This window comes from Fringilla coelebs (assembly GCF_963513975.1).
Source record: "Fringilla coelebs genome assembly, chromosome: 1".
Classification (NCBI taxonomy): domain Eukaryota; kingdom Metazoa; phylum Chordata; class Aves; order Passeriformes; family Fringillidae; genus Fringilla; species Fringilla coelebs.
The window spans coordinates 66,542,238-66,563,539 of record NC_140028.1 but is presented as its reverse complement, the minus strand read 5'-3'; the positions used below and the strand labels follow the sequence as shown (position 1 = coordinate 66,563,539).

General features: G+C 37.4%; 1 protein-coding gene across 2 annotated transcripts in view; it reads right to left on the bottom strand.

Annotated features, from left to right (window-relative positions):
• The window catches only part of PTPN3 (protein tyrosine phosphatase non-receptor type 3), a 119,396-nt gene that overhangs the window by 68,790 nt on the left and 29,304 nt on the right, over positions 1 to 21,302 (bottom strand). Inside the window, exons 2-7 of one of the 2 annotated variants that reach the window (XM_084219187.1) lie at positions 21,056 to 21,210; positions 9,353 to 9,460; positions 9,155 to 9,212; positions 7,998 to 8,076; positions 6,618 to 6,662; positions 5,648 to 5,700 (exon numbers count right to left, since the gene is read on the bottom strand). In XM_084219187.1, the coding sequence (XP_084075313.1) occupies positions 5,648 to 5,700; positions 6,618 to 6,662; positions 7,998 to 8,076; positions 9,155 to 9,212; positions 9,353 to 9,460; positions 21,056 to 21,193 (481 nt within the window). In that variant the 5' untranslated portion in view covers positions 21,194 to 21,210. The remainder of the gene's footprint in view (positions 1 to 5,647; positions 5,701 to 6,617; positions 6,663 to 7,997; positions 8,077 to 9,154; positions 9,213 to 9,352; positions 9,461 to 21,055; positions 21,211 to 21,302) is intronic. The other variant, XM_084219188.1, reaches the window with a different exon arrangement.

Here is a 21,302-nt window from a genome sequence, read left to right as displayed (position 1 = left end):
ATAGTTAGGATCATATGACTGGCTTCCAAATCAGGAAGCCATAATGACTCTCATTCTTGAGATGAGGGTGAAATGTAGTATTAAAGGCTAATGATTAATTTATCTTCATATGAACACTGAGGTACAAAAAGAAAATATACTTAATATATACAGTTTAATCAGTTTAGAAGTTTTAAGTGATTGCTTCTTGGCACAAAAAGAGAACAGAAGAAAGATGAACTTCCTAGCATAAAATGTTTCTGAACAGTAACTAAAAATTATTCAAGTGTTAAAATGTTTCTGGAATCAGAAAAAAATCTGCTACAGCAGAATTCAATTTCAAAGAACCAACATAAAAATACAGATGCTTACTAAAGACAGACTGAAAAGGTACATTGGAATGAGCAAAATGACACCATGTTGAAAATGGTTTTCAGAGAGAAATTTCCTGAAGGACCAAAACCCACAGAAGTGTATGTTGAGAGAAGGAAAGGTGTTTCAACGAGTGGAACCTGTATCCAAATAAGGATGTGAACATGAACACTAACCTACTCAGTCCCTAAGAAATTGTGATGTCCCTACAGGACAAGTAGAACTAGCTATCATGTGAGTTAAAACTAATTTGTTTTGTAAAAGGAAATGATTCTTCACACTCAAGAGCCCTTACAAAATGTTCAGCCTAGGCATGACTGTAAATAGCTGCTGATGACCACTTACAACAGCTGGCCATTTTGTGGTAAGACAGAATGAGAAATTAGGCATTAATAAAAACAAAGGAACATTTGTAGAGGAAAAACAGAGAAAACTATGCATGCACAATGGTAGTCTCCAAGTTATTTACCACTCCAGAATGAAAAATGAGCCAGTCATTGTAATGCCTTTTATTAAAAGAACTAAAAAATAAAAATCAGCAGTTTAAAACCCAGACACAGTCAAACAACAACACAAAACAATAGTCACAAGGAAAAGGAAGAAACAAATTAGAAACTATAAACTATACTGCGTTGCTGTTTCTGCATCTCAAATACAACATGTACCTCAGAAACAATACAGATACAATCAAAAAACTATTGAGAAAAGCAAAGTATAATCCAAAGTACAAAGAGTATTCATTTTGAGGAGACATTGGGATGAAAGACTTAAAGGAATAGTTACCAGTACTCCAAAATATTGTGAGGCTTTACCAAACTAATGCATCTGATCCTCTGCCATATATGTTGTTTTTCAGCATTCATCACTACTCATTTGAGAATCACAAAGTCATTTAGGTTGGACAAGACCTCTAAGATCATTTAGTCCAACCCTTAAGCCAGCACTGCCAAGCCCACACTAAACCACATCCCTCTGTGCCACATGTACCGTTTTTTAAATACCTCCTGGAATGCTGACTCCACCACTCACCTGGACAGCCTCTTCCAAAGCCTGACAACCCTTTTGGTGAAGAAATGCTTCTTAATACGGAACTTAAACCTTCCCTGATGCAACTTGAAGCTGTTACCATGAGTGTAAGACTGTATTATATGGACCTTGACCTTGGGAAACTCTCCTTTCCCCCTTTTTGGTTGTGTTACACAAAAACATTTAATATGTTCATCCAACTCAAAATACAGAAGAATAGTAGTGTCAAATCTGAGGCTCTGCGGAAGTCAGCTCCTTCAGCTACAGCACTTGCCAGTATCTCAGTCTGGGGTTATCCACTCTGGAGACTGAACCTTCTTTTAAACTGTTACATTACAAAAAATTATTTGTGGCTTAATGGAAGACCATCACAAACAATACTTCAAGCAATGATCTCTTGAAGTGGCTTCTGTATTGCCTAACACAACTGTAAAATATAATTAGAGAAAATCAGCCCAAAAGAGCTGGAAAGTTGCTATATATAAACAATCAGCACACTTAGATGATCTGTTGTACAGAGATGTTAAAAAGCTCAGGAGCAGTGATCTAGAATTCAGTGAACTATATGGAAGAAAATGGGAATGTTTTTCAATTAATCTCTCCAAGCTGATTCTTGTATTGGGAGTTTCATCACCATCACACAGATAACACTGGCACTGCTGATGACAGGTAAGATATGATAAAAGGTACCTCTGACTGAACAGCATTGATGCAGGCTTCAGAAGAACAGATGTGACATGCACACAATCCTCAGACTACCCAAAACACCCAGTAAGTAATTTCAAACCCTGGAAATTCAGCTCAAAGTTCTCTCTGCTAATCCAGTCTGATTTTGATTAAGACACAAAGGTTAAAGATGCCCTGGAAAGAAACAGAAATCTGGATGATCTGTAAGCAAGTCTCTCAGCTTATATGAGATGTCCTTATGAGCATTATTTAACTTCAAGTAAGCATGGGTAGGGAGCACACACAGAAAAATTCCCAAATGCTAATCATGAAAAGAGAGTGGTTTCCATAAACTAGGAAGTCTGAGGGGTCAACATAATTTTTATAAATTAAGTAAGGCAAAATTATGTCAAGTCAGAAGAAAGAGTCAGGCCTCACTGTGGTGTTAATGTTTCTCTAAGTCTTACAGCCCACCTCTATCTCTGGGGCATCAACCTTCTGGCATTCCCAAAATTCTAACACTCCTATTCCCAGTTCCTGAGAGACTTTCACACTAAGTTCAGCTTTCCTTGACTCCTCATCACCACCAGCCTTCCTTTCCTTAGAAGAGGTTAAAGTCCATTGGAAGCCCTAGCAACCAGTTAACGCCTTTCTGAACAAAGTCCCGAAGACAGATCGCAGTGCGCTAGAGATGATCCCTGGTTCTCAAAGCAGGGCTGAGAGGAGCAGTACCACAGGAGACAAGAGCAACTGATGCCCAGGAAAAAACAAGCTTAGAAGCATTCATAACATCTTTGCTGGCTTTATTGCTGTGCTTCAGATTCAAGTTCCAAGTCAGCAATGGATATATTAACATAAGAGCATATTCTCACAAAACTCAAGGGATTTCTTACACACCAGTAGCTGGGCATTTAAACAATGGCCTGGAAATGGCAATTTGCTACATGAAGTGATAGAAAACAAGTAGTGTTAAATCACCATTTGAAATTTTAAAAAAGAAATAGTCGCACTTATAGGTTTCCTTATTTGGTTTCATAGACAGTACAACATTCCCATTTTACACTACTAAAACCACACGATTTATCAAGTTTTTTTTCAGTATGAGTGTATCCTTCCTACTTCACAATGATGAAATTATTTTAAATGTACCTTGACAAGTTCTTAAAAAAAGAGTAATTCAAAATCCACTGACTGTTTTGTTCCAAAGCACATTCCTGATAATACACTGACAACTTATTCTCAAAGTGTCTGAAGTATGCTCGTAATCAGGTTCAGTCACATGTTCTTCAGACACAGTATTCACACCCACTTGCATTCCCCTGTAACTTAGCCCCACCAGGCAACGCAGGGTGTGCTGCAGCAGGGCAGAGGGACACGTCAGAGCTTTATTTCAGAACCAAATGCCTGCACACAGAGCACTACAGAGAAGCAGCATACCAGCAGATATCACCAAAAACTCTCCCCTTGCAAAACTCAGACAAAGCCTCTAAAGGCCAACCAGCATGTGGAAAACCTTAAGTTAAGAAGCAAGAGCAGAAATATCAAACACCAGACTTCATACACTGTGAAAGAGGTTGGTTTTAGCCCTCCCAACAGCAACAACTGCTACACCTTTTAAATAAACAACCCACAAGGTTGTCAGACAACAAGGATTTCCCCTTCTGCATACAAGGGAAGCTAGAGAAGGAGAGAGCAGCCTGAAAGACGCCAAGAAGTGGCAGTAAATAACTCAGGTAGAAATGATTCATGGCAACCTCAGATGATGGATTTCTCATAAGCAGCTACCTCATACCAAGAACTTCAGCTTTCCTTACTAAGGATGATTAGAAATTAAAATGCTAATAGAAAACTACTTAAAACAATTTCAACTGACAGGAATCACAGCAAACATGACTCAGTAAGGAGACTGAAATCCTTGATTTCAAAAATGAAATCCTTGATTTCCTATGACATCATCTTCAGGTAAAAGTAAAACGAAAAAACTTAAGGGAATATGTCTTTCTATTAAACATTTCATTCCCTACCAATTCAGAGAATAAATATCAGTATCACACAAACAGCAACAGAAAGGAAATCATATAGCAAAAAATAGTTAATTTTGGGTTTGGGGTTTTCTGTGCTGTGGCTTTTTTGATTAAAAAAGAAACAAAAAAAATCCCCACCATCTGGTAAAACCAGCACTATCAGAAGTTAGGAAAAAGAGATAAACAGCTCAATGGAAAATCCAGAATATACCATGAAAGAAATGATTAAAACACACTAGCACCCTTTGACAATCTTCACCGTCCTTCTATCATTCTCCTTTAGTACAGATAACTGCGTTAGTAGGTATCCTAGCCTAAGTACTAAAAAGGGAACAGTCGCAAAACTGAAGAGGAAGTAGGAACAAATTGGAGATTTGGGGTACACTACATACAGCATGAGAAATTTCCCTTTTGATAAAACCTTTGTATTCTTCATTTTTGAGCTTTAGCACAATTGGATCACCAATTCATTTAGCAATCCTAATGGTGCAGAGTGTTTCAGCCTTCAAGTGCCCTTACTGGGCCTCAGAAACACCAGAGCAGGATGCATTTCATTTGGCACCAAAACTGGGACTATGGAAACTTGGAAAATTTCAACTGTGCTTACTGAAGCTTGAATCTGATTACAGTTTCATTTTCTAAAAGGATGTGACATATGATATGCTTTAACATAAAGCAAATGTTTCATAGACTCTTAGGGTTTCAAGAGATACTAAGAGTTTATCACATTCCTCTTTGAAAACCACACTTTAATTATTTTATCTTCGTTCTTATTTCAAACAAAAATTACCTCAATTGTTTCTGTGGGCCTTGTTAGCCTTTCCATAAAAGAAATGAGATTCAGCCAAATAATTACACAACTATTCTCAATTATTTTCCCCTGACTATTTTAACAAATATGCAAACTCCACTAAACCCCCAACCTGTTTTTTTTTTTAATTTGTTTAATGAGAAAGTGAAAAACAGCTGGAGGAAGACCTATCTGTTGAGGCTGCTTGCAAGGCATTGTCAGACTCCAGTTTGGTTTTCCTACAGATGTTTTTCTAGTATCATCATTTGAAATTTTTTGCTAGCTCAAGGCAGATGAAAAGGATGTAAGTTCTTACATGTAAAGTCACCTTAAATGTGTTGCCAGTTTTACATAACTAAAAAACCAAATTCCATGAAACAAACATTGTGTAAGAACACTGTAGTTTCTTAATCATGAGTTTACCTTCCTCTTATCTGCTCCCGAGATGACCACTTATTCCCTTGGAATGCTTTCTTGTAGCTATTGTAACACACAGTAAGTTTCACAGTTTTGTTTCCACTGACAATGAAAACCTGACTTTTTAGTCAGCAGACAGAAGAGCACATAAAGGTATCAACTTTTTTTTTTTTGTACAGGCCTAAAAAAGTATTCTTTTTCTATTTAGACTGCCTCTGGAGGCTGCTCTAATAACCTTCACCTGCATACTGAATACTCTGCACAAATAGATAAGAAAATAAATCTTTCCTGACTTTTCAGTGCCAAAGAGCCAAGAAAGTAGTTAGTCAAATAAATTTATTAACAAAATAATGGTTGGTTGGTTATTACTTACATTGTACTGCATATGATGCCAGGACAACAGCAGAATTAATGGGGCATGACAACCTGGAAAGGAGAGGAAATAATTTTATTTAAACATAGGCTGTATGCATGTCTTATTGAAACTGTCTCACAATTGGTTCTGTATGCAAAAAACTAATTTATCTTCAAAAGAGTATCTGATTTTTTCTTACTAAGTTTGATTGTTAAAGCACAGTACAAGATATTAAACAGTCCCTTAAGTGAACAGAAGGAACTAATAGGAAAAGACATGCTCAAACTCTTGCTGGATGCTTAGTCAAGAAAGAAAAAGGAGATAATATTTTTATGGGGCTCTGGACATTACCTTAATAGCTGAATTCTGGTGTATTTAAAATGAGACACAAACATTGAAATTACCCAAATGCCAAGCACAAAGACAGCTCTGATCTTAGGACCAAAACTGACTCTATAAAAGAAAAAAAGCCAACAGCTGTAGGCAACTGACATTTGGCAGCAATGCTTGGACCATGTTTTCCTTGTTACTTTTTTTTAATGTACAAACACATAGAAATCACAGCCAAATAAACCATTGGATATATGCCCACCATCTAAGTAATATAACCCTGAAGTGAGAAATGATAGCATGAATTGCCCATTACTATTCATCATTACTGCACTAGGTAGTGGGTCCCCAGGTTTGGAATTCCATGACTGGCACACCAAGCCTTGCATAAATATTTCTGTGGTTGATGTTGAGCCTGTTGGCACACAGCATCTCCTACAGCTCATTCACCACAGACTTCTAAACTGTTCTTAGTAAGTGAGCTATGAGAAAGTTTGTAATATTTCCTAGCAATGTGATTTTCCTTAAAAGCAGTGTTTCACAAGCCATATTTATGGGGTAACTGGGATAATCTTACAGCAACCATACCCTCAGGTCAAAGACTTTTTAATTTTATTTTTAAAAGAATTATAGAGAAAGTGAAGATTCTTCTAATTACCTTCCTTCTGCAATATCAATCTTCAACTGCAGAAAGAATAAATGCCTAGAAAATATTTTTTTGGAAAAGAAACAAATGAGCATTTATTTTTAAATGGTATGATTTAAATAGCTACATATATTAGTTTTACTTTATTAGATTTCCCAGCAAGCTATACAAACAGAAGAACAAATATTGGTGGCATTAACTAATATGCAATCATATACCCACTTACTCTCACAACATTTTTAAGGATCTTTAGCAGTTTCTACTGCAACTCCAAAACCATAGTATTAATGTCACAATTAACACTACAAAAACCAAATCACCACTGTAATGGGCTGTTTTTCTCCCTGGAATACTCATTTTGAACACAAATTAAGAAAAGGAAAAACTCCCCAAATCTCAATCAAGGTTTGACTGTGAGAGTCCATCTTGGAGTTACTCAATGAAGAATGAGACATTTCTCAAGCAGCATATGCTAACAAAATGCTCTTAAACAATTCTCCAAGAGCAGTTTAGTCTTCCACTTATTAGAGGTTTTCACAATGTTAGTTTATAGTGATACTGAAGAGTGGGCATGTGAAGAACTTTAGAGAGCAGATCTTAGAATAATTTCAGTTTTAAACTGCAGAACAGCTTAAAACTGCGTGATTAACAAATACCAAAACAGATCAAAAGCTAAATTTTCTACAAGAAATATAATTTCACATGTTGTACTACTTATATTCCCAAGTCACTGAAATTAATAAGCAATGAAGGTGCTACAGAAATGCCAGATTAATGGCCAGATTAATGCGTGCCTTCAAATTCTAAACTCCAAATTACAGGCACTGAACAAAACAAGTATTCAATTAAAATCTTGTGACAAATTAATTGAAAATTGCTTACAATTCATGCACCCTGCTACCCCAAAAACTCAAAGACAGGTTTAAAAAAAAAACATCAGAAGTCTACTGTAAACTGAAGCATTATACATGTTTGCATGTTACAAGTAATGGGCAAACTAGAAAACAAGACCTGTTATCTGTTCTTTCCCAAAAAAAATAAACCCCACCCTCCCACACCCTCAGCATTAAATCTACTACACATGTTCAGAACTGACTCAGTGTTGATACAAAACTTCTAAGATAGATAGACCTAGGGCATGCAGACTCAAAAAAAAACCAAATTCAAGACGCAAATAAAAGTACTTTTAACACCTACATCTTTGTACTAACTTATACTCCAGCTGTATCTCAGAGTTGTAAGCTGTGTATATCAGAAACTACTCATCGTGAGCATGGCATTAAGCTCTCCTTCCAAATGCATTCAATACCAAGAGTAATAGGAAGTTATTTATGTAATAAAGCATAATTTACCAAGCTGAAGACATGGGCAAGACACATTCTTAGAAGTTACCTGGTTTGTTCTTGCTGAAGTGTGTTAGGATCAGGTATAAAAAACCTTACACGAAAATGAAGCGTGCAGGGAAAACCTCCTGCAATATTTTAGAAGAGGAAATCAATATTTAGTTTAAAACGGAAAGAGTGTAATATTTTCATTTCTATATATACAGAAAAATTACATTAACAACCACATACAAATCCTAGGTATTTTTTTCATGAACCTAAAATAAACTATGAGAAGTGTCTCCTGATGCCCAAACACCAACTTTGAGAAGAAAATACTCTCAAATGTCAAATGTAGTAATGCTTTCATTTAAAGTACTTTGCATACGCTACTTTGCATAAAATGCATTACTGGGCTTCCTTTGCCTTCTAAGTATTAGAAGAAAGAAAAGCACTAAATATATTTAAGGTATGTCAGCTGGGAAAATTCTCAGTTCTACCTAACATATAAATACATTAAATTACAGCAATCCAACATGCTACTTTAGTATATGAATTGAAATAAAAATGCATGATCTGTAGCACAAGGTAGAAATGAGAGTGCTGAAAAACATATCTCAAGTGTCACAGCACAAACTGGGACAGGGCCACTCAGTGCCACTCCTAAGCCGCTCTCTGGCCAGGGTGATGCTGGCTGGCCTGTCCCTCTTGGCAAGCATTCTGTGTTACCCAAAGCTGTATAAAACAAGACATACTAGAACAACAGATGCACCTGGAAGTGTGTGGCGCTGGTTTTTTTGGTTAGTTGCTTTTTAATAAAAATGCATAAATTTGGGGTTTCTTATTGTATGTGAGACAAGAAATTATCAGAATCTACACAGAAAATTGGCTATTCCTCCCTCAATCAAAACCCCTCTTCCTTTGCTTCCTCTCAGGAGGAATTGACTGGCACCACAATATGACTACTGCTTTCATGGCCATCTAAGCATATCTAACACTGCTCAGAAACCAGTTTTAGCTGCTATTATAGCTTCAAAGTTAATGATCTACCAGATCTTATTTCCACTCAGGTAGGAGTAAGGAGAAGTAGAAGGATCTGCTGAAAAGAATGGCAGACACAAGACTTGCCCTTGAAGAAAATTCACCATCTGAACAATATGCATTTGTTCTAGCCATAGAAAAATAGAACTGCAAAGTTACAATCAAGATAGTAAAAACAAGTCTTACCTTTTAACTGTTTTCTAATAGGTTTGCTTGGTTCAAGCCATCGCTGTGAAATGAAAAACTATTAGATGGATTAAAAATATTTACAAATAAATACTGTTTATGTGCATGTGTGTGCATGAATATGTGTGTATACATACATGTGTATATATTTATACACACATATACATGCACACACATTTATTTTTTTACTATACTTACTGGTGAATCTACTGAAGTCTCATTTTGCTGTAAACCAAAATATTCCTTCTCTGTCACACCCATCTGGTTATAGGTCATATCCAACAAAATCTGTCCAGTGTCTTGTTTCTGAAAACAAGAAAGGTTTATAAGTGAAATCTGCAACACTTATACATTTTAAGATACAATTAATTGAAACTAATTTAGTTTTGGTTTTTTCCCTAAATTAATTCATCAATAAAATAGCTGCTAATTCATCAATTCAAAGCTTTTCGGCAATAAGAACTTTATTCTGATAACGGTTTGGATTTCTTTCCAAAATACTTTAAGCACATGAAATTTCCTAATATGAACAGACATGTATTCCAGCTCTTGATGTGAGTGCAGCAAATTAATTGTAAGCAGGTGACCCCTCCCTTGCCCATAGTGGGAGCCATGCCCTTCCCCGGAGTGGCAGCCTGCAGGGATGGCTTGCAGACACACGGGGCTGCTCTGGTCCCTGCTGTCACCACAAAGCAGCATGCTGTGCTTCCACATCAGCTAATAAAAGGCAAAGTAAGTATACACCAGGATGGGAAAAAAAGAGAGGGATCTTGTGATCCAGCCAGGAGATCCCATAAATCAGACTGCACTCTCACCTGGCCCTTAGTGTCCACATGCTGAGCTGCCATTCAGCCACCCCATTTTCTGCCCAGATGTCCCCTGTGACAGAATCACAGAAGAACTGGTGCAACATGGTATCAAACAGGCAGCAGAGATCAGAGGTCTAAGGCTCTTTCCCCCAAACCAAAAAAGAATCTCCATGCCATGGCATTGTGGAGAACAAATTAACCAACTTCTGCCAAAGAACACTATGAATCAATTCTATTTTAAAAAGCCACCACACACTGAATCAAAAAAACCAAACCCCCTCAACAAGACTGCAATCCTAAATATGCTACAAGTAATAGAGAGGTAGCTGTATTGGGTTTGTGCGGCTAGATTTTGGTACTGGGGAGGTACCAGAACAGAGATTCCCCTGCAGATCATGGTGAAGCAGCTCTGTCCCTGCAGCCCATGGAGTCCCACAAGAGAGGCAGAGATCCACCTGCAGCCTGTGGAGGACCCCATGCCAGAGCAGGAATTCTTGAAAGGGGCTTGTGAATCAATGGGAAGCCAGGGGTGGGACAGGCTCCTGGCAGGGACCTGCAGACCCATGAAGAGAGAAACCCACACTGGAGCAGGTTTGCTGGTAGAACCTGTGAGCCTGAAGGACTGCACCTCAGGGAAGAGTGACCCATAGTGTAGCAATTTGTGAAGAACTGTGGCCTGTAGGAAGCCCATTGAAGAAATTTGTGAACTGTCTCCCAAGGGAAGGACAACATTGTGGAGCAGGGAAAGGACTCCTCTCCCTGAGCAGCAGGAGAAACAACCTGTGGCAAACTGACCAAAATCCCCATTCCCTGTGTTCCTGTGCCACTGCAAGGGAGAAGGTAGAGCCTGAGAAGGAGGGATGAGTGGTGGGAAGGTGCTTTTAAGATTTATTTTACTTCTTATCCCACTCTGATTTTGTTTGTAGTAAATTCGATGATTATCCCAAAATTCAGTCTGTTTTGCCTGTGAGAATATTTTGTGAGTGCAGAACTGTACCGCATATTAGCTCTAGATTTTTATATACAGAATTGCTGAACAGAGCAGAAATCAGGCCAGTTGGCTTTTTTTTTAATTGAAAAAATGAAAATCAAAGAAAACAAAGTTTCCTAATTAGTTTAATATTTTTCCAAATGTCTCTCTTAAAAGAAAATAATCTGCACACATTAAAAACCCCAACCTAAACAAACAAAAACTCAGAGGAAAATTATTTGAACTGCAAAAGACAAGTAGTTTATTCTTGAAAAAATTTCTTTAAAATTCCGCTCTGGTTTTATTATGTTCCAATTTCTTAGAGAAAAAGTCTTGATTTTTTTGAAAATAATCTCTTGAAACAAAGGACTTAATGTATAAGCCACATTACTGTGGCTGGCCCCAGTCTTGCTCAGTATGTAAGAGTTCACTTATTGTTGCTCTTGTGCTGAGGTTGGGACAGGAACAGGTGAGAGGCAGGATTGTAGAATAGGCAAAGAAGGCTTTATTCAAAAGAACTGCACGGTTTTTATAGAGTGGTATGATAGGTTCTATCCTATTGGCTAACTAACAGAAACATCTTCCTCACACACTGTCCTTGAGAGGAACAGAAAATTAAAGTAGAAAAACACTACTTGAAAATTGTTTACAGTCAACAAGTTATCACCTTTCTAGCTCTTTAAAACTTCTCACAAGCTGCTGTGAGAAACACTTGCTGTTTCTCTCTCTCTGTCCTGTGGCATCTACAACTTATAAGCCAATTCAATTCTTTGCTTAAACATTTTTTTATAACAGAGCAGCCCAGGAAGTCCCGTTCAGAAGAGAGATTTTTATAATTTTTTCAATAGGGTACAACACTGTTGTGATTGAGTGCTTTAAACCGCATCATATTCCACAGCCTTTCTTTATCTCATAGGAGCATTCTTCCTATTTAAAAATACGGGAAAAGAAAAACAAAATTTCAAGCAAAGGACACCCACTTGGCCCATCTTATTTTGGAGGATGGATTCAACATTTTCTACTGCTAGAGCAGAGCTCCTAGTAGCTCATTTGTGACTTGAATGCTCAGCATTACCATATCATGCTGCTGGCCTCCCGTGAAAAGCTGTGTCCATTTTTCTGGAGTAAAGTCACATGTGGAGAAAACAATGTAGGCAACATCCAGATGTTGAGACTACCTTTTCCTCTGCAGCACTCTCCCATCTTATTTAACTTTGAGAGAAAACAGTTGGATCTCATAATAAATGTGAGTCCACCCAGGCCTCTAAAGGCTGTGTGGCTGCTAAGAACAGCAGCTTTGCGCCCTCCTTCTACCCCAGCTGCACATTGCCACTCCCTACCTTTCAAACAGGCTGCTGGCATAGTCAAACCACAGCACGGATCAAATCCCACTTTCTTCTGAAATAACATAGGCCTAACATCCAGCTTAGAAACTGAACTGCCAGTGACAGGTAAGGGCCATGCAACCATGCATTCCTTGTCACACAAAGCCATGCCACCATGCACCTGTCAGGCAGCTCTGTCCAGCACCATCAGGGGCATTGCCTCCACCATGCAGACTGAGATTTGTCCATCCAAATTATCCATATGTGTACACAAGAGGGCCCCATGGAAACAGCAGACTGCACCTTATGAAAAAATGGGCATTTCCTGACATCAGTAAGCTCATCTTTAGCGCTGACCATATTCGTTTCCCCAGGGTTGGGTTTTTTAAGCAGAAAGTTAAAACATTTTAAAGTGTCATCACGACAACTGCCCAACTCAGAAGCCTAATTGCACATCTATGGTGTGCACTTTTGACAGCACCTAAATGAGCTCCTAAAGTTATATTATGACCAAAAACAGTAATTACAGGGGATGGGATAGATACTTTGATGAAAGAAGGTGTTCAGGAATATCAGGTTTCATGACAAATGGAGCAGGAACAAGACCACAGAGGGTGGATTCTTCTGCTAATTTTTAGTTTCAATTTCAACACTTCTTACTCCTTTTGGTCTCCTTTCTTCACAAAAGCTTTATCTCCAAATTCCTTTCTCAATTTCCATGCTTCCAGTCTTTCATCCCAATTCAGATGCCTTCACCTTCTCTCTCCCCAGCCCCACACAATTGCATTCCTGCCTCTCCCCCAGCATATATGAATTGCTAAAACTTCTCATTGTTCCCTGTAAAGACAAGAAAGCTCCCCACTATGACATCTTGCTCAGCAGAGTTCTCTCTTTGCAATGTTCCCATGTGTCTCCCAACCCTAAACCCAGCCGTTCAGCCAGCACTAGTCTCATCTACCTACACATCTATTTACTTCTCTTCTTCCTCTCCACATTTCCTAGGAAAAAAAATAATTTCCAGCATTACTTTTATGTCATTCCAGTTCTTGCCCTCTGGTACTAAATGCACAGTTTTTTTCCCAGTGCCTAGATCAAGCATCCAGTCAAGAAATCTAAGCAAAATAAAAAATGTTATTTTAAATTGTTCAAGTCTTGTTAAAATTCCCAGTTATAAGGGGATTTGTTGCTTTTCAAGGAAATGTTTATTTCCTTAATTTTGGTATTGCTTTAAGACACATTTGAATTATTTTTCGGTCTATATACCTAAAAATGGCCGCACCACTCATGCTGCACAATCTTAAACTTACTTTGTAAATTAACAGTTTTGAGACCTAGGTGTAAAGTGAGGCAGGTTAAGCGTCAGAGCTTCTGAATTTTGACATCCATTCCAATACAATTCATAGCCACAGCATATTCAAATATTACAATGTGTCAGGTGCTTTACAACACATCCTATTTTCACCCCCCTGTGCCATAGGAGGGCAAAACCAACATGAACACTGCTCAGCTATACTGGGCATTAGAATCAAGTTCTCCTTAACCCTATCAACCATTAAGGTAAATATTTAAGATGTTCCTAATTAAGCTCCTGTTTTTCTATAGTGTAATGTAAAAAAGATGTGTTTTCCTCACTAGCTTGCACTGCTATAATGATACAAACTCTTAAGAATTTCAAAGTTTTTGCTGAAAAGAAACATTTTCAAGAAGTTTGTATGTTTCCACCTGAAAAGAACTTCCTATTTATTTCACCTTCATGATATCTACCAATCCTTATTCTGAAGTGCTAAAAGCTTTGCATCAACCACCTCATAACCACGCACTATTCACCTCCATTTAAATCTGTCTTCAAATCAATTACAACTTATGTTGGATAGGCCAAAAATTAATACTTAAAGCACTCATAATTAAAACCTGTTACATTCTACTCATGCCACAACAAGTTCCTACAATATTTAGGGAATTTAAATTAGTCAATTTCAATTTCTAGTAAGTTAAACAACTGTGAAGAGAAAAAAGCCCTTCATTACTTTTTCATGTCAAATACTGCCTAGAACCTGGAGTGATCAAAACTCACTGCCCTAAGAACTGCATAAACTTAAGGGGAAATTGTTAGAACCTTGGACTAAAGAGGTAAATCTGCATGTAAAGTTCTTCAGGTTGTTAACTTCTACAAGGTAAGTGGTACAAAGTGACAATTTTGGAGGACAGTGCAATCTAAAGCATATCTCCCTGTCCTCTGCAGAAGCTTTGCCCCCACTCTCTGGTAATGATAACCTCCCAGTTAAGCACCACCTAAGCTTCTGCAAATTCAGTCTGACTTAGACACAATGCCCACTGCCCACCACGTGCTGTTTGAGGTCATCCTTTCCTAATTTAGCCTGTAACACTCCTTTGCAACCAGACAGCCTATGTCCTTTGGTCCTAAAAGATGCATGAGCCTGAACACAGTGCTACCGCTTTCTTTTCATTTCCGCAGTAATTTAACACACAGCTAATTTGCTCTTCTGCTATCTCTGTCCTTGTCTCTTCCTGGAATTTATTTACCAACCTGATGCTCCTTTTCAACCGTGGAAGATTTAGTTCATCTAGAATAAACAGAACAGGCTTTTTCCTAAGGTCCAGTCTTCTGCAGAGTAGCCTAGTTTAACCTTCTAAGCCCGCCTGATTGGAACTTCCCTCTTTTGTCTACAAGTGTCGAGGATCCACATGTGACATTCCCTGGAGGGTTGCCTCAATGCCAAGACTAACACTGCTAATACTTCCTTGACACTGGCTGAAGATTCTTGCCTGGTGCATGAAAGCACTCACCTTTTTCAGAACAGTAATACATGAGCAGTTCAGTCTGCAAACTGCCACTGGTCTCTATTGTTTGCAACTGAAAAATGAGCTTAAAAAAACATTACCTCATCTCATAAAAGCTATTAGTTTACACTACTGATTTCCCTCACTGCAATTACTCCTTGTTCAAGATAACCTGCTACCTCATATTTCTCTATCTTTTTGTTGTTAATAAGGCCTCAAACTTCATATTTTTGATTTTTTGAAAAAGTTTCAAGAGCAATACATTAAGGAAATCTGACTGTCAAGAACTCCCTTTAATGTCCTTGCACTATTTAATATCTCCTTCTCACCAAGATCTACAGCCGCCTCCTCAGCCTACTCTGGCCCACCCTGTAAGGTCTCTAGATTCCATACACTTTAGCACAGTATTTTCCTGCATAAAGGTCATACAAAATATTTGTCCAAGGACACAGTTTTAACCCACTGCATTTCCTCTGCCTCACAAAAATGATTTAAAACAAACATATATATGAGGTTAGTCATTCCATTCTAACTTTAGAAAAGTTTCCCCTCCACTAATACTTTCTTTCAGCATTTATTATGAAGTCTTGCCCCACAAAGGGCTACAACTAACAAGCCTGCTGTAGGGCAGATCACTTTCTCACTGTCCTCAGAGGCATCATCAAATTTCATACTGTCTTACTGCTTTCCAGTAGAGCATACTGACCTGACTCAATACAAAACTAAATATTTGCTGCAAGCCCGAAACTTCATACAGCAGTTCTTTCAACATGCAGGGACACAGAGTAGCACTAAACCATTTTGTATTATCAAACAATACCAAGTAGGAAAACTTAGTGACAGATATACAAACATTCTGCAAGATTGCATTTTTCTATGAATGGTTTAAAATTATAAAACTCACACCCACAATCAAAAAGAACCTCTAAGACTTGTAGCTCTGTCCATCATTTTAAATATACCAACAGTAATTGTGGGTATTCATTTTAACCATCATATCCCTTCTCAAATATTAGAAGAAACTTAACTGAGGTGGAAGGAAAAGAAAAACATTCCTTACAATTCAAGCTTCAATTCATGCAACTATTTGAATTTTTACAGCCTCATCATTTTATTTCTAGAAAGAAACACTATTATTAAAAGACAACTAGTCTAAAAGCAAAAATCCCAGGTAATAAGACAAAAACATTAACAGTCTGTTAGACAATGCAATTCAGAAGTGATCTGCTGCTGTCAGTTTTATACCTTCTCAAAAGTCAGTTTACTTGAGAGATGCTTCCCAAGTGGTCATTCCTGGTAAATGAGTCAAAGTAGAGCAAAACCAGAAAATATGTTCATATCAAAAGTTACAGACATATTTTCATTATTGCATAATGTAATATACATAATATAATAAATACCTATCAAACACACTCATGCATGGTATATGAGCAAATTCTCTATGTATCACAAAGACAGCTAACATTTTCTCCAGGTGAAAAGCCTATGCATTATAGTCTTAGAACATGACAGAGGTGACAATAGGGACAGAGATGAGTTAGCCTTAGCATAAAACTGAAACACCTGAAATTTACTGGGAGGCTTCAAGAAAGCCTGGATATAATTAAAGTCAAGTGCAACATTCAGCAGTAAATGCAGTCAAGTCTTTGCCTCAAAAGTGATTTTGAAAGAACATTTCCAACTCTCAGCTTCCATGCACCTTCTATTGTTTGCCTGGACTTTGGACATGTTCCATCTAACATGGAACATGTTGTTCCACATAACAGTGGAACAAGAAAGGCCATGTCAGCCTGGCATAGCTAACACACTCTGTGAACTGTAAGCAATGCAGTGGAATGTGTCTGCCTGTTCTCCCATGTGAACTTTCTTGATAATGATGACCTAAAATCAGCACATACCACAGGTTATACTGATGAACTCTTTGTGATACCATGAATTCAAATTTCAGATTCACTGCAACTGTGGTATAACACTTTTGTATAAAAACATTGAACAAAATAGCCCATCACTTCACTACTCTGCCAAAGCAACAAGTCCAGGAGAAAAATGGCACTGCTCTCTTGCAATTAAGTCTTTGTTTACAGCTGGTCAGAATACCAGTATTCTTTGGGACAAATTATTAATAAGAACAACTTTTAAGAAATGAAATTATGCAGCTATCTTCAGGTTTCTCAATAGGTAGAAAGTTGCTTTGGTTACATCCATATGCAAAATCTACCTTCTTTTTTCCTTTGTCCAGTATTGTAAAACTGGGTTTTATTCACCCTCCCACAGACAGAACCACTGGGAAAACAAAGTAACATCTGAAATATCATTCATCAGAATGATTAAGAAGAAAGAAACATATAGGTGTAACTACAAAAGTGCCATGCCATGTGGTAAAAAAATTGATGAAAATCAGCTCTGTAGGCTCTATAAAGATCTTGTTCCTAGAGAATGAAATTAAAGTTTCATCTCTATTCTCCCTGTTCTATTCTCTGAAAGATTCAGTATTTTGGGATAACATGAATGTTCTACCATCATTTTAAAGATGTTAGTACTAGTTCAAAATTCCGAAATATATAAGTTATCAGTGTTGTAAGTTTAGACTATTCAATCAATTATCTTTTTATTAAATTTAAATCCACCCCATATTTTGTAGTGTTGAGCATATGTACAATGTCAACAAGATAACAGAAATGACAACATAGGAATGTCCATTTGTTTAAACTTACAGTAAATTTATCTTAAGTTTCTTCTTACCCATGAGATTTCTTTTCTTCAGTGTTATTTTCCTATATAATCCCCTTGTGACTTTGAAAGAAAGAAATCCTTTCGCAGTAAGAATTCTGTGTTCAGAGAGCTGCTACATGACAAGCAATGCTCAGTTGTTTCTATCCCACTGTCTTTAGAATGGGAGAACTCTCCAATTCCACTTATGCTATTATATGGACAAAGGCCAAGCTTCAAGTATTCTGCTTTTCCACTTTTACTTTCTACTATTTGTTGACAAAAAATATAATTATGTCAATGAACAGAAAGCACACTTATGCATATGTGAATATTAGCCTAATGTTAGTTCAAAGTGTAACATCTATCCAAACTTAGAGCCTTCACAGATCAGAACCAGGTACCACTAGACCACAAACAATCCTGAAGAATTCCCGGCCTTAATTTTCCACTGATAATATTGAAGTTCTTTTAAAGAGAAAACACTGAACTCTATGCTTTAAAAGAGGTGATCCTGTTCAGGTCTAGTTCTCCAAACTCTGACAGAGGAGAAAAATTCAACATATTTCAGCAATAATTGTAAAAGCAAAGAAAGTAAAAAACGTAGAAAACTTATTTAAAATATCCAAAAGACAGAGTAGGTCTTTTTATCCATGTATCTTGTATCTATGTCTAGTCACTTCAGAAAGTACCTTCATTTTAATAATGTACTACTACATTATTTAATACATTTCTGCTAATTTGTCTTCTAGATAATTATGCCATGTGATGTGCATATTTAATTTCTTTAAAATATGGAACTGTCAATTAACATGTCATCCAGAAATGAATTAAATGTGGAGAAAAACATCTTGATATGAGAAACAGTTTCTCTAAAGCAACACAGAAAGCTTTCACTAGTGGGGAAAATCTGTTCAGAGCAAAACTTACTGTTTTTCAATAATTCCATGCCCTTCAGTTCATAACCAGCTGATTCGCAGATTGACCACAGACCCAAGTTATTCTTTGCTCATAGAGATAAAACTGAATTATGTTGACAATTAAAATAAACACACAAATACAGAGTCAGGCTGAATTTTTCTGCTAATGTAAACAGAACTTGGATACAGAAATTTTCTGCAGCTGGTTTCAAATCCTTTTGAAAAATGGACCTTATGACACTACCAGAGTGTGGCAAAGCCTATTCTTAGGCTGATATCAAGGTTAGATAATCAAGAAGGGCCATCCTCACAGAAAAGTGCAGCCTCCCTCATTACCAGCTCAGTACTCAAAGAACATAAATCTGCTAAACCCTTTTCTTAGTCCATAACACAGCAGGGTAGCTGCACTCCCTGCTTGTTTTATGTAGAGCAGTAATGAGTCCTACATCACCCCTGTGAACAGTTCAGCATCACAGCTGCAATAAAGGAGGCCCTTACAATTCCTTGATGGAGGAGGTAACCAGCAGGGGTAACCTAAGGATATGCTGTAGGTAGGGAGAGAAATCAGTCGGGTTCAGAATTTCAAAAAATCACAGAATGGTTTTGGTTGGAAGGAACCTTAAATATCATCTGGTTCCAACTCCCCTACCACGGCCAGGGACACCTTCCACTACTCCAAGTTGTTCAAAGCCCCATCCAGCCTGGTCTTGAACACTTTCAAGGATGGGGCAGCTGCAACTTCTCTGGGCAATCCATTCCAGTGCTTCACCACCCTCACAGCAAAGAATTTCTTCCCAATATCTCATCTACACCTACCCTCTCTCAGTTGGAAGCTGGTCCCCCCTTGTTGTATCACTACATGCCCTTGTACAAAGCCCCTCTGCAGCTTTCTTTAGGTACCAGAAGGCTACACAGTTCCTTCTTAATGGTTTCCCATTTTGCACTCACTGCCTAAAGGAGGAAATGGGGAGCAAATTTCACTTGTATAGAGCTGGACTTCAGGCCAAGCACTACACCTAAAGCTGTGTAAACATCTGTATACAAATCTGTTTACAAAGAACAAATATACTACTATGCATGGATTTAAAACCATTTTGAATTCCTCGCGTTACACAGATCCTTGTGCAGGGCAGGTGGCAATTATGCCAGCTCACTGACAGACAAGACAATTCCTAGGGCATGCTGGAGACAGACAATGGAAACTGTATACTAATGTGTTGGTCCTTCTCTTACTTACTCTCCTTCTACTCCACTCCCCAATATTACACACATATATGAACACATAGCATGCAAAATACATACTAAAATTAGACTAATTCTGGATATACTATGGTGAAATAACCTTTTAAATAACCTATCAGATAATTTATATTTCAATTAAGATCCAAAAGACAAAGTAAAAAAACAAAATGAGAGAACTGTAGAGTTCAAAAAACTGCAGACAACTGTAATTAGACTTGGGAAAATACAACTTTTGGGTGCACTTTTGAATGTCCTATTAGAAATTGAATGTCCTATTTGAATGTCCTATTAGTTTAGTCTAGGATATCTAAATACAGCCTCCTCAGCAAAATGCTTCTTCTCAAACAAGGCAAATCAGATAAAAGAAGTATCATATAAAGAAATAGACACAAATCTTACACACAATTCTACTTAAATTCATCCACAGTTTTTCTGCATGATCAAGTAATTCTATTGAAAGCTGATTGAGAAGTTTCCCTTGTTTTCATTTAAAAATGAACTGATATTTTAAATCAGTACTAAAAGCTATAATCCTTGCAGAATAAAATACACTAAAAATACAGAGTACAAACCTACATTAATCCCCTTTCACTCCCCACACCCAATAAAGAGACCGTATTGAAGTACAAAAGACTGAACAGAACAATCCTACTGAGCCACAGCATCTTCACTTTTTACATCATCTTTGATTTTCTGAAAATATGTACTGACATCACTACAGGAATTTATAAGGCCTCCGTCTTTCAGGAGGAGTACTTTTTACTAGTCCTTTGAAGGAGAAGCACATCCCAGTTCAGGAGTTTCCTTTAAATATGAATTACTTATTCATAGTTGATAATGTTCACCAGATCTGTTTCTTCGTGGTTCCCATATCATACAGATGACCTTTATGCAGACACAATCTGCATGCCATGATTTTATGACATTGAAGTTGGTTGGCTTGAACGTAAATTAAAACAGCTCTTTTTAAATCCACTTCATAAGCAGTAATTCTGCAATTTGTTATGACAAAGCCACATCGCTAACGTCTTTCGGAGATACCATGCTTCAGGGTCTCATATTTCATTTGCAGCTTTCAAACAAATTTCTATGTATTTAAAAAGAAAGTAATTTTCCAAACTTACGTTGACTTTGAAGCTTTGTACTGAGCCATCCAAAAAGTGGACGTTACAGATTATTTCTGATCGGGTTTTCTCTTTTGGTAGCTCTGATGCTCGTATGTTATTTATCCTCCCACCTAAGGCTCGTAAACGGGAGTTCATAACTATTGCTGAATAACCTATAAAACAAAAATTATGTTTAATGACAGTTCTTATAATTCTCTATGTTTGTTTTTCAGAGTAACTTACAACATCATGAAGACCTCATTAC